This window comes from Toxotes jaculatrix, chromosome 12 (genome assembly GCF_017976425.1).
Source record: "Toxotes jaculatrix isolate fToxJac2 chromosome 12, fToxJac2.pri, whole genome shotgun sequence".
Taxonomy (NCBI): domain Eukaryota; kingdom Metazoa; phylum Chordata; class Actinopteri; family Toxotidae; genus Toxotes; species Toxotes jaculatrix.
Genome location: NC_054405.1, coordinates 13,049,943 through 13,064,103, shown reverse-complemented (window position 1 = coordinate 13,064,103; position 14,161 = coordinate 13,049,943). Strand labels below are relative to the sequence as shown.

General features: G+C 38.9%; 2 protein-coding genes across 2 annotated transcripts; both read left to right on the top strand.

The window, feature by feature from the left end:
• Nucleotides 1-76: 76 nt before the first annotated feature.
• LOC121191004 lies at nucleotides 77-4,051 on the top strand. The gene is made up of 5 exons (XM_041052047.1): nucleotides 77-119; nucleotides 1,061-1,319; nucleotides 1,855-1,888; nucleotides 2,407-2,581; nucleotides 2,828-4,051. Exons 1-5 carry the CDS (start codon nucleotides 77-79, stop codon nucleotides 3,169-3,171), a joined length of 855 nt encoding a protein of 284 aa, XP_040907981.1. The 3' UTR covers nucleotides 3,172-4,051.
• A 636-nt stretch (nucleotides 4,052-4,687) lies between these two features.
• Nucleotides 4,688-13,648, top strand: sms (spermine synthase). The gene is made up of 11 exons (XM_041051287.1): nucleotides 4,688-4,839; nucleotides 6,080-6,200; nucleotides 8,598-8,685; nucleotides 9,023-9,087; nucleotides 9,209-9,384; nucleotides 9,610-9,764; nucleotides 9,925-10,014; nucleotides 10,974-11,088; nucleotides 11,412-11,491; nucleotides 12,086-12,201; nucleotides 12,519-13,648. Exons 1-11 carry the CDS (start codon nucleotides 4,794-4,796, stop codon nucleotides 12,547-12,549), a joined length of 1,083 nt encoding a protein of 360 aa, XP_040907221.1. The 5' UTR covers nucleotides 4,688-4,793; the 3' UTR covers nucleotides 12,550-13,648.
• The last annotated feature ends 513 nt before the right edge of the window (nucleotides 13,649-14,161 follow it).

Sequence of the window (14,161 nt, the reverse complement as noted above, 5' to 3'; positions counted from 1 at the left end):
CCTGGTGCTTTTCTCTCATCCTGTCCTGAAACATTTCCTTCTGAGCGTGTTGGACTGGGACACATCGTCCGTTAACATGAACATCTCAGGGATCCACCGTGGGATGCTCAGGATGTATGGTGAGTTGATTGCTTTGATTCATTACAGCTGTGGGAACATTTTGTGAACAAACATCACTGCTTCACTTTAAAGTAGCGATAGGATAGTTTTGCAGTTCTCTGATGGCAGTTGCTAAATTTGATGTCTGCTTTCTATCAAGCTTTTATAAATACTGATCTTTATATTTTTGCTAGAATAAGAACATTGCATAGTTTCAGTGAGATTCTGCATCAGGGAGGTGTGATGATATTTAATAATTGTTCACTGATAAATTTATTTTGCATCTCCATGTTTGCCCAAACTCATTTGAGATTTGTTCCAAAATGACAATATGTTCTGATAATTGAGTTAGCAGTGGTCCTAATAATTTTTTTTTAAATAAACATGGAGCATTACAAAATGGTTTGCACTCAGTTGCCACAGCTGCGTAGCAAACCTAATGAAAACATAATCTCAGGCTCTGCAGCTAAAAATACACTTCATAGAACAGACTGAATCTCAGCTGCTCTTCTTCCATCTTTTTTGCTCAGCTCTCGGTGCTGTAATTCAGTTATGTACTTCGATAAAATGTGTCCATGTGTTTTTTTTTTATTTGTATTTAATGTGTATACACATAGAATATGTAGATCCAGATGTGTGCGTGTGATTGTGCTAGCATGTGCACACTGATCAACATCATCTGATTGGTCCAGCCCCACATCCGTAGCCCCTTGATCCTCCAACCATCTGACTGCCTCTAATCTGTGGGGATGACAGAATGACAGAGTGTCCATGCTTTAATCCAGCTGTATGCTGCTCGCACTGTTGACGTGATCACTGCAACCATAGCTAATACTGTCTGTCAGCTTTGGGTGTTTTGTGGTTATGATTACAGTGTATATTAAAGCATAATTTCTCCAGCAAGTGCGATTTACTATTCAGTGCTATTTCCTGTTATTTCCAATCTGCTTCTTTTATCCAGGTGGATTTATTTTCAAACAGTGGAAAAAGAGGTTTCTGCTGCTAACAGCTGAGGGCAGTCTCCTCGTGTGCCATGATGCATCGTCTCCTCCTGATCAGCTGGTACTGTTGCAGAGCAGCTGTGAGGCAATTGTGGAAGGCAAGGAGATCCTAGACCTGCCTAAATTACCCTCCGGTGGACACAGGGATTGCTGCTTTGCTCTGATCCTCACCCAGAATAAATACCTGCTGCTGCTGGCTGAAACCCCTGCAGACTGCAGGTCTGGTGGTTACGGTGATTCCTTTGTTAATTACCATGCCTTGTTGCAGTAGAATTAGATACTGTCCAAATCTGATTAAAGTTTTGTGGTGCAATTTCACAAAACTGCCACCAGTTACTTATGGGAATAGTCCCAGTATTTTCAAGGAAATATGCTTTTAACTATTTTTGTTCGATGAACAGATTGATATCGCTTTGATGTCTGTCCTTTAAATATGAAGCTATGAAGCCCGGAGCTGCTTGGACAGATAAGAGAGTCGTATCAGTCTTCTCACTTAACTCTCAGCAAGACCTGACTACATATTTTGCAATTCCTGCTCACCTCTGGCTAAGCAGGACATCTCACACAGCTGACAACAACACCCACTATTGTGTAGCGTGAGGTGCGCTAGAGAGCGCTGGCAACTTTTTGGCTACCGAAAAGGAACAAATACTGCACATTCCATTCCTGTGACCCGCCCAGTTATTTCACTAGTATGTACTTGATTTCATGTATTTACACAGAGGTAATAACAATCCTTTTTATTGCTTTCTAGTCAGTGGCTGAATATGCTGAAAAAAGTGAAAAGGGTGAGTTAATAGATATTTACTAATGTTTTGTGAAATATGAAGGCCTGCCTAACAAGGCTAAGAGTCTACAGCCATGCTAGTGACTCTGTTTGGCTGTGCTCAGTTGCTGTGGTGCTTTGAGTTAAATGCTCACATGAATGTGTTTACCAAATATCATGGCAATCCATTCAATAGTTGTTGAGATCTTGTAGATGTTGAGATGTTTTACAGTGTAATCTCTGATCTGCTTACGCCAGTGGATGAAAAGTCAGGGGATCACTCGAGTCAGTAGGATTCATCCCCTGGGGACCAAGAATGTTTCATAATAATCCATCTAATGGTTGTTGAGATATTTAAGTCTGGATTGACATAGCCATCCCTGGAGCCACTAACATGGCTAAAAACTGAGCATTAGAAAACAAAGTCATGCAAAATCTATAATCATAGATGTCTTAGTCCTTTAATCAGTCACTGAATGAGATCCTTGTGATTGCTGTCAAACCCATATTTTTCCTTAACAGTTTTCTTATTTCCTACAGAGTCTTTCATCACCTCTCAGTCCTTGTAAGAGACATCAGGTACCACCACCACACATTACACTCCATGATCTGGTGCCTGAGCAAATCCTTGACAAGGATCCACCAACTCCACCAATTGGTGGCAAAGAGATACCCTCTCCAGGACCGATGACTAGTGCCTCCACAAAGGAGAAAGGTGAGCTTAGGTTGTGTTTCTCTGTGTAACATTTTCTTGTCAGTTATCCAGTTATTTTAAGTTTCAGGTAAACTCAATGTCTAATAATGTCTAAAGGCGTGCCTCAAGATGAAAGGCGAAAAATAGGCAAAGATCATACATGATGAAAACAAAAGATGAGAAGGCATTACAATACAAAGGGAATAAGACTAGAAGTACAACATGTAAAGTATGTTCTTTTTTTCTTCAAACCACTCAATCCAACAGGCAGAAATTCTCCCCGTACAAAGTATAACAAAGGAAGTGCACATTCAGTAGGGTGTCTGCGTCATGGCACTATCAGTAATGCCCAGGCAGTGAAGGCGGTTTATCTGCTGATGGGAGGGGCTGCTGCTTCCTCTGCTATGGGTTACCTGGGCGCATGCTCGACCTCTAATCTGGAAGCCAAAGCTCCTGACCTGCCGCTCAATACGGATTTCTCTGGCATGGGACCAGCAGGAACGTTTCACACCGGCAACCCCGCACTCGACTCCACTCACTTTAACAGCTTTGACTTTGAAGTGGCAGATTCTGATTTTGATGCTTTTGATTGTGGTGGGTTTACATTCTAATGATGTAATGCTTGGAGGCTATGGACAGTATTAATGAAGCTGAGAAACGTACCTGATACTGCATCATGATTTGTCAAAATGACAGAACCAGATAAAGGGTTTTGATTCAAGATGCTTTTTAGGAGACATATCACCATTTGGGATGATATAGCAAAGTTGTTAGGAAGCAGTCGGCTACAGTATTTCTACATTTAGCAGTTATGGATGAATGTAATCATTCATTTAGAGTCATGTCTCTGTCCACCTGAGTAGGTACCAGTGAGACAATGTAATATGACCCAGAAGATCTAGTTGGAGTAACAGATTCTTTAAACGCCCCCATGTTGTTTTGACATGGATCTGGATCCCTGCTGATGGTGCTGCACATACTTGAGAACAAGCTGTATATTCTATTTAAATTACTGGAATATTCTGTTACATTTGATTAATGCAAAGTAAATAAATAAGTTTTCTTCATCAGATTTGAAATTCTTCAGGAAAAGCTGTAACACTTATTTTGTGACACTGTGATAATATTGCAATATTCATTTTGTGCGTATTGCCCATCCCATGTGCACTATTTGGCACAATAATTACACTATCAACATTATTAGTGATTGTGAATGTGGTAAGAATTTGTGAGAATTTGCAACATCACACACTTCTGTACCATTTCTACACAATGTTTTAGGAGTATTATACTTATTTTATAACCTTGAGTGGATTAAAATAGATCTGCATCAGATATTTTATTTCATAACAGTTAACCTCTGACTGTGGGTAATCTACTAAGGCTCCTCTGAATCTCAGCATCATCCACTTTTGTGCCTGTGCAGTATTTCATTCAAATGTCCAGCTGTTGTGTGCTCATGTCCTGTGTTTGGTTAAAAGCAAATTTATATTGTGGTGTCTATTTGAGCCCATTTCACTTAGATGAATAAATCTGATGTGGAAATTTGCCAGTTTTCGTTGCTTGCCCGTTTGTCCTGCGGTAACTTTAGTGAGATAAGGTGGTGACTGCAATAAATGGTTGAAAGTGTGGTTTACTTCACAGCAGGTTGCCCATTCTGTTTTTCATTTAAAATTACAAAAACTGAATAAAACGTGATTAATTAATTAGCTATATGTCAGCTGTGAAAGATCAGGCCTGAGAGGCCTACTAAAGGTGGGTTTTTTTCGAGTTTAGAATTTTCCCTTATTGATACCCATTTACAATGAGTTTGTTTTTGTTTGTTTGTTTGTTTGTTTTGTTTTTGTTTTTTTTTTGTGTGCACATTACTCATATGCAAATCTAATGCACATTCAGATTACTGCACACATTCACAAATCTGAGTACACACTGGATTCTTCTACATATCCACCGACTGAGACACAGTTTCACAACTCTCTACAAAAATATGCAAATATTGTTCCAACATTACTCATTGTTTACTGACGGTCCCTCCAGCGGAAGATTACTCTCTCGTCTCATCCCTCACTCTCTGCTCTCGGTCGCCGCAGACTGGCAGCACAGTAGCCACGCCTGCTTTGGCAAGTGTAGTGGGTAGTGGTAACAGCAGTGGTAGCAGGGCCCTCCCTCTGTCTCTGCAGATAAATATTCCTAGCCTGCCTATTCCAGGCATGGATGACGGTTGCACTCAGACATGGCACTGCGACATTACACTCTCGACTTCAGCCTCTCTACGGCAGGTAAGATGAGCGCGGTGCGCGGCTGCTACAGTCAGTGCATCCAGGTTACAGTCATTCACTGCACCAGGGCTGCATGCTAGTTAGCTGGCTAGCCTGCTAATGTTAACCTGCTAGTCTGTCATTGCCCTTCAAAACAGTAAGGCTGCGCTGGTTTGGACGGAACATAGCTGATAATGGCATTTACAGGTATATTGTGTTTAACATGGTGGGGCATAAAGCTAATAGTTGCTGTCGGTGAAATATTTAATTTCAATCTCTTTTACATGGACGTGTGTTATTACACATGTATTTGTCGTCTGTTCAGTGTCGTCGCTCCGGACAGCGGCTCAATACCAGTCTGGCTAACAATGCGAATAAAGTATATTCAATCCATCGCTGTCGCACAGGAAGTGGCGCACTGTCGGCCATTTTTGTAGTTTTATGCTGTGCTTTTGCACTCCGATACAGACCGACCAAAATTTAACCTACCTATCTCTAATAATATTATAGAGACTGTTAATTTAGTCACCACTAATTAAAATATGTGACTGTCTGAAAATAAAAAATGAACTGCATTTGGGTTTTGAAACACATCTGTTTTGTGCTAATGATGGAGGGAGGATTCACTATCACAGTGCATTAACATGTTGGCTGCCTTTACTACGTTGGTTTAAGTGGAGCTGATGTAAACAGCTTCATATTCTGCTGGGCAGTTTAATCTACAATAATGCATCATAGTTTATAAACTGCTCATGTATTTTGTTACGTCAAATCTTAATCTGAAAAGTAACTAGTAACTGTAACTGTTGCATAAATGTAATGCAATGATATAAAGTATATATACTGTATATATATATAAAGTAAGTACTCCAACTTCTGAGGTATTTGAGTGTTTCCATTTATTGCTATTCTATACTTGTACTCCACTACGATTAGATTTTTTTTTTTTACTCTTAGACATTTATTTGACTAAAATCACTCATTTGCAGGTTAAGATGTACACATGTCAAAAGCAGTGCTTTGTTGTACCCAGCAGTAAATATAATATAGCTATAATGTGAAAATGCTGCCTACATGTTAATCCATCTGTAACAAATGTGATGATCCAGAAGTATGAAATTTAATGATCTTACTCTGTCAGGTTCTGCCTGACAGAGTAAGATCATCTGAGTACTTCTTCCACCGCCTATGCAGAGAATGCATAGTAGGTGCAGACTGTTATTATTTTTTGTCATTGTTCCATCCTCTGTGCTTTTCCCAGTTGACTCTGCTTCGACAGTTCCCGGCCTGCTGTCCTTATTTCATGAGCAGGAAATGACAGAGACTGTCCATGACACAAATGGGCATGGATACCTTGCTACTTTTGTTGGAAAGAATGGCCGGTAAGAACAACACTTTTGTTTTATCCCACATTTTTTAAATTAATTAAAAAAAATTATGTATTGTGGTACTTTACAGATGTGGAAATTTCCAGAGACATCACAAAGTTGTGTAATTTTTTACATAATGTTAGTTTCACATTTTGCATAAACATACACATTAGATTTTCATACTGTCACATGGACTGTTGATTTTTATTGTGAGCATGGAGCGCTTTTAGTTTGATTACCCACTGAAAATGAATAAATTATCCATTGAAATTACCAGGGTTTTCATGACTGCCCTTTGTATTTGTTTTCTTGTTTTAGTAGTGACTCCCTGTTCTGTGGAACTTGAAATGCTGTTGTGGCAGGAAGTGTTACACAATAGAAAACAGTAGCAGTTTACCAAAAGCTGAGGTGTAGGCTTATAAAAGTTCTCCAAAATCTATTGGTATTCGGCAGATTCTTTCTCATTTTTGTCCTGATCCACTAAAGAAGCTACAACCCAAGAAACCAGTCCAGAATTAAACTACTGGCTGGGCCTCTTCAAATCTGCTTTAAGTAGCTTAGATAACTCCATGTTATTGTTTATACAGACAGGAGACATCCTGTATAACTGACATTAATTCACTGTGAAGAAGATCATGAATATCACATGATGATGATGATACTGACTCAGGAAGCAGCGAATTTTGTTTACATGTTCACTAGTATTCCAATCATGAGGTTTTTGTAGTATCCCAGTTATGTTATGTGTTGCACTTGTAACCATCATGGCTGAGGTGTTTAAATAGAAACCTTGATACTGTTGTGATCATGTAAACAGGGATATGATGAAACATCTTTCTCATGTCCTATGTAAAATCATCTTGAATACAGTCAAAGCCAAAACAACACTCAAAACTAGGAGGCTAAAAATGTCTTCCTAAAAGAGCCAACCTTCAACCCCGCATTGTCATTTGCAGAGAGGAAGCTGTGGGTCAAATGTTTGAGCTGTGTGGTCTGAATTAACCATAAATACCTCCTCTAAAATTCAGTGTTAAATTGCTGTGTGGAAATAGGTTTAGCACAGTGTTTGGTGTCTATAGTTCTGTTTGCCACCGACTAACAAGTTAAAGTCACTGAGCCTAAAATTCAACCAGTGTTGACTGGCCAACTTGTACTGGTACCAGACACTCACAAACAGTGTTTCTTGTCAGAGCCCTGCAGGAGGAGTTCAGGCTAGCCTTGCCTTAAGAAAGAAAGAGAATTGCTAAGCTAAGAGAATTTGACTGGTTCATTCTGTCCTCGGTGGTTGGTATTTGACAGGTCTGATAGGTCTGTGACAGTCAAAGAGACAGACAGACAGACAGACAGACAGACAGATATATTTAAACATTAGTCCTCAGCTTGTCCCTCCTGATGCACATCCATCTTGAAGCTTTCTCTACTGCTTCTCAAGCACAGCCGATGGCTTTTCTTATGCATGTGCCAGTAATGCCCCTGGAGGCTGCAGGCTTTGCCCTACCCTTCCACTTCAATGTGAGTGCACCGTGCACGGCACTCCCATCTGCAACAATCCTCCCTCAGTCACAAATATTTCCCTCAGGGTACCATAACCTCCAGCATGACAACCTGCTTAGATGTTTTAGAGACCAGCATAAAACAAACAATGTAAAACACTGATTTGCCAGGTATATTGTATCTGGCATCAAACAGCATCAGCTTGTAGTACTTTATCTAGCTCATAAAACAAGTCATTATACTGTGAGATAATAATTCTACATTATAGCACCAACTTTAATGGATAATCCAGCGACAACCATGAAATCACCTTTATTCATGTCTTTGCTGCAGTGAGTGCTCGGATTCTGCAGGACTAACTTTTATTTTCTCTCAGACTTAGGAGCTGCTTATAGACACAATTCTTTGTGAATTACCCTGTGAATTACCCTAAAAACCAAAAATGAGAGAGACATGATCATTAAGTTAGGATTGATGAATATGGCCCCAAACGTGTAGTTACACAAAGCAAAATATGTGACTAAATTCAGTTGAAAACACTTGTTTGTGCTTTCATTTATCATGAAAAACAGCAGCTGTTGTCGAGAGGAATTTGTGTCAGCATGAATGATTGTTTTCACAAGTTTTCACAACACTCTTGCAGTATGCTGCAAGAGTGTGACACAGAAGCAACATATTTAACCATATTTAGGTGACCACAGGGTACATACATAGAGAGTAAGGATGCGTTGATTCCTTCCTCTGTGAAAACTTCAGACCATTCAAAGACTTTTGAAAAAGAGAAAACAACAACAAACCTTTCACAGCAAACTTCAAGGCAACAGGGATTTCGGGTATCAAGTATCAAGGCCAAATGTTCTAAGTACTTTATTGCTTTGCTTCCATCTCTTTATCTTAACCTCTTGCGTTCCTCAGGCTTGTTGTTCTGCGTGTGCACTCCCATGGGTTGGTCACCATTGATCTGCAGTGCTACGAAGAGGACAACATTGCACAACTAGACAATGTAGGTGATTTAGAAAGAAAATACACAACATGCCCAATGATGTAATACCTTGATAGTTATACACAAAAATAGGCAAGGACATATTGATAATAATAATAATACCAGAACCTTGCATTCTTAAATAGCTTTTGCATGTGTGAGAGATAAGATGAGGCCCAGTGTCCAACATGACTGCCTACACATGTGCCAAACACACTCTTTCCCACAGACGGCACATTTGTGCGTCCTCTATTTGATGTGGAATATCAAGGACACAGTGAACAGTAAACCATATACCTGCTGCATTGCTGTGCGCTTAAGCTTTTATGGTGTTTCAGACTCAACTGTTTCTTCACAGCTTTTAAATGCACTGGAAAAGAAGCTAAAGGTTCTCTTAAATGGCAATATTACAAGGATCAAAAGGTAAGCATCAGGAGGTTTGTGACTTTGCTCATGTTATAGAAAGGTGATCATTATATTTCATGCAGCTTGCATGTCGCAGTAATATTAATTAATTGTATTGTACACCATTCACCCCTTCAAGGCTCCCAGCCCTCGTACGTGGGGCAAAAGTGGACCGATACTGGCCAACAGCTGACGGCAGACTGATTGAGTATGACATTGACCGGGTGGTGTATGAAGAAGATTCTGCATACCAAAACATAAAAATATTGCACTCACAGCAGTTTGGAAATATCCTAGTGCTCAATGGAGATGTTAGTAAGTGTATACAACACTACAGTACATGGCTTATTTGTAATTTTGAGACACAGGATACCATCAACTGATTTTGCTTATTTTTTTGTTTTTTTGTTTTTTTTTTTACTTTAATGTGTCAAGTGTAATGTGATGTATTTGGTTATACTTGCATCAGTATGTTTAATGATGGCTGCTGTGTTAGTTTCTATCACATATGAGTGTGTAAATGAATCGCTTTCCCTGCAGACCTGGCAGAGAGTGATTTCGCCTACACCCAAGCCATCATAGGTAGCGGAAAAGAGAATTATGCTGGAAAAGAGGTGCTGATATTAGGAGGAGGTGATGGAGGCATCCTCGCTGAGGTGGTCAAACAAAAGCCAAAGATGATCACCATGGTGGAGATATCCTTTTACGGGTTCTGTTCTGTTGATTTTTTTTTCTATCTTTGTATTGTGACTTTAACTTTGCCATAAGCAATGTAGTTTCCCCTTCACAGCTTTTTACTAATAGGTATTATTGAACATCCTCACCTGATTGATTCTTCCTTAACGAAGGGTGCACATTGACCAGAAGGTGATCGACGGGTGCAAAACGCACATGAGAAAAACCTGCGGCAATATCCTTGACAACCTGAAGGGAGACTGTTACCAAGTGAGTGCTGAATAGGTATTTATTGGTGATCCCGAATAACTGGTATCACAAAGCTGGTTAGCAGCTGCCTCTGTTAACTCTGGTTTTTCCTGTCCAGCTCTGAGAAGTTCAAGTGCTCAGAGCTGTTTTATACAACAAGGTAAAATGTTTACAATATAATCACGCAACCAGGAAATAATAAGGAGCTTTAGGAACTCTAGAAATAATTTCCAAAAAGTAAGGCTACGGCTATAAATAACTGTGTGTCAAAATTATTCTATATCATCACAAATCCTCTTGTGTTATTATGAGCTACAGTGATGGAATAAAAGTGTAAAAGCATTAGTACAATCAGGAATGAAAGAATCTTTGCACAGTTAAAATGCAGCTATAATCATCGTTATGTAATTAGTGTCTTAAATTCTCCCTCTGGTTTTTAAAGCTGCAGGGAAAAAATGGAAAACCTTGAACAACCAAATAATTCTCCTGACCTATAAAAATATCCAATGCTTTTTATTGTTTTTCACTTAATCATAAATTCTTTTGTCCGTGTTAGGATCCTGTAGGAATGATGTCTCGGTTTTTCCACTGATCTTATTGGTCAGTAGTCGGGCTGTTTTGACCTGATCCTCTAAAGTTAAACTGCTCTGGAGCAGATTTAGTGCGAGTTACTATGGTGATTTAACCCAGTTAAACATGAGCCAGCTTCGTGAAACCAGAAAACCTGAGTTAAGCCCAAAGACAGCTGGGTAATAATTTTGTGGGTCGATGGCAAACTCCAAAACATGTTGTGTCTCAGGCTGCTCCAAAGAATTGACAGATTTACAGATGTTTACAGTTTGAGATTTGACTGAATTTGAGACTAGAGCAAGATAAATGTGCATCTCCAGTTTTCTTATGAGTCATGTATGCCATATTTTCCAAATGTAAGAAACTTAAGAAGAAAGCTGAGTGGATTCTGCTTGTCTCACGCACTACAGATACTAGTTGAGGACTGTGTCCCCGTGCTGAAGAAGTATGTTCAGGAAGGACGGATGTTTGATTACGTAATTAATGACCTCACTGCAGTCCCAATATCCACGGAGCCAGAAGAAGGTTTCTGTATTTTTCATATATACTATATATAATATATAACTGTGTGTATATATAACTGTATGTATAATCTATTCTTTTGGCTTCGGAAAGTATTCAGGCAACATCAAAATATGATTTCACTTTGTCATTATGGGTTATTGAGTCTAGATTGATGAACCAAAATGCCAATTTTATCCATTTAAAATTAAATCTATCAGACATGAAGTGTGCCAAAAACAAAGGGGTGTGAATACTTTCTGAAGCGTCTGTGTGAATACCTAATCTGAGGTTTTGCATAAACACAATATAGAGATGTCTGAACTTGTCTTACCTGGATTTTGCAGACTCGACATGGGAGTTCCTGCGTCTGATCTTAGATCTGTCAATAAAAGTCCTACACCCCACTGGGAAATATTTCACACAGGTGAGTCCTTTTCATAACTGCCGATTATGTTCAGTTCAGTAGTTTTGTTGATATTGGCAGTGTTAATACACAATACACGTATTTGTTGAGTGGCTATTAACTGACATCCTGAGAGTCCTAAGTCAGGTAGAAAAGTTTTTTTTACCTTTTTATCTACCCTCCATTAAATAGCAGGGATTCTCCAATCTGTCCTTACTTAGTTTTGCTGAAAATTTTTCGTCTTCTAGCGGATTACTTGCTTTGCTTGTTTGATATTTTTCTTTTTGAAAGAGGCTATTTGGGCAGAAAATATAGAAAATATTGCAAGGAGCAGCACAGTTAAATCAGCTGTACAACAGTCAAGGAGAGAATTACAGTGCTATTTCATGGGAGGGCTGAAATTCTTCTTTGCTCTAAGCTTTGTGGTCGATGTAAGTATGTAAGTATGGAAAATCAACAAGAGGAAAAGCTAAATTTTATTGTGGTTAAGCATTCAAACACACCACTTCCATTTATATCCCTCCAGTTAGGGTTGAAAAAAATTGTTAGCTGCAATATGTATTTCTCTTGACTTTTTCTTTCTTTTTCTTTTTTTGTTTTGATGCTGGCCACCAGGGTAACAGTGTGAATCTGACAGAGGCACTGAGTCTGTATGAAGAACAGCTGGGAAAGCTCTCATGTCCCGTGGACTTCTCCAAAGAAGTGGTGTGTGTGCCCTCCTACCTGGAGCTGTATCCTTTCATGGCGCTTCTAAGGCGTGACTGAATTCACTTTCAAAAATGTGTTTTCTTATCCCATTTATATTCTAAAATGTTTTAGCTTTGTAATATCTTACTGTCTTATCACTGTTTGGATCTTATTTTTGTAGATATGATTTTTCTGGTGCACACAGAAATAATGGAAAAACAAAATTAAGACCCATGTTGCAATAAACTGAAATTATCCTTTAAAATCATTTGTTCATCTATTCCTCAACAGGAACAAAGTAATATTGTGCATTTTTGCTGTCATATTTTGTTGCATACAATCCTTGATTGCACTGTATCAGATGGGTTTTCTACACCATATGGAAAAAGTAAAGACCTCCGGTTTTCTCTGCTTGAATCCCCAGCAGCTGGAATGTGAATGCTCTACTTCTTCTGCTTCTGCTGTAGCCTTAAGACTGTGCTCAGACTGAACGTGACATGAAAATTACAGGCAGCACAAAGTTTGGATGAATGCATTGTTATGTGGAATTCCTGCATTGTCAAATAATAATTTACACACAGCAGTCTATTTCTTTTTTCAGTGACCTATAACAGCGACTACATGTATATTGTAATATTGGTATTTCTTTGATAATCGACTACAAACCACTCCAGCAGTCAAGTTGGTGTGAATAAATCGAAATTCACTTTGCCTTCAGTCTGAACACTTCTTAAGGGGTACAACGACAATGTTTTATCATCCCCAACCTATTGTCCCCATTCTACCCCAAGCTTCCTTCTCTTTCCTCCTTTTTTTTTTCTTTGTGTTTCACCATTGTTTACTACAACTTATGAGTTGTATTTCATTTGTGTTACTTGATTTGGAATGTCCATTTGCATGTACTCTGAAGGAGCTGTTAGATGTTTAAACACTGATTTGATACACTGAGGATGTGGTGTAACTCATCTTACAAGTGTGTCTTCTCGCTTATTTTCTTTAGGTTTTTTTTTTTCTTTTTTGCTTTTCACTTGAGTTACGAGCTCAAATCGTGTGATAGGTTCAGCCCAGCTGAAGTGAGTCACGTTCAGGCTCTATTTTTGTTACTGCCGCTCAAATGTGATTTGATTCTTTCAGGTTGTATCAAGGCAATGTGATCATGCCCAGGGAGACTGAAGTGTTGAAGTCCAAATGTGTTTTAAAAGGGAAACAATTCCACCACTTTAATGCCACCTCTGTGCTTGTGCTGTTTTTATGTCATGTTTTATTAGCACCTTGGTTTCTCCTGATATATTTAAAGTTTTTTACGACTGTATTAGGTGCATGTAAAGGACGGTGAATGTAGCTTGCATATACAGTACACAGCACGTTTACACGTGATCAACCCTGTGGGACTCAGTTACATTTATTTATTCAATATAAGTTCACCAAATGCTGTTCTGTCCCACTTGAGATCATTTTTGTGACCATCTGCAATTAAAATGTTTTGGGGGAGAAAAATGTTTTGTCTTATTTTTTCCAAAAGAAATGCAAATGATGAATTAAAATCAAGGACACCCTTTGAATAGTTTAAGAAAACTGGTCAGTATAAATGGTGGGCTGGAAAACCATGTAGATATAGCATGAGCCACTAATAAAGTCTTACACAGTTGTGTCATGCAACCCATATTTGAAAACCTCTTCTGCAAATCTGTCTTTAGTGAATTGGTTTTAAAGTTTTGTTTTCAAGGTTTCAGATTCAAATTTAATGTTCATGTACTCTATGTGTTTATCAGGAGGGATTCATTCACTCAGCACCACCACAGTCAAGTCTTGTTCTGGGTTTAAGTTCATACACATAAAAGCCTCCTAAATAAGCTGCCTGAGCCAGTTCTACTGCAATGTACTACAGCAACACCTGAAAACATACCTCTAAACCTAATGACTTAATTACTGTCAACCTGAGCCTAGAATACTTCTAGATTTAACCTTGGCATGCTGACATGTTAAGTCTGAACTGTTGCTCTA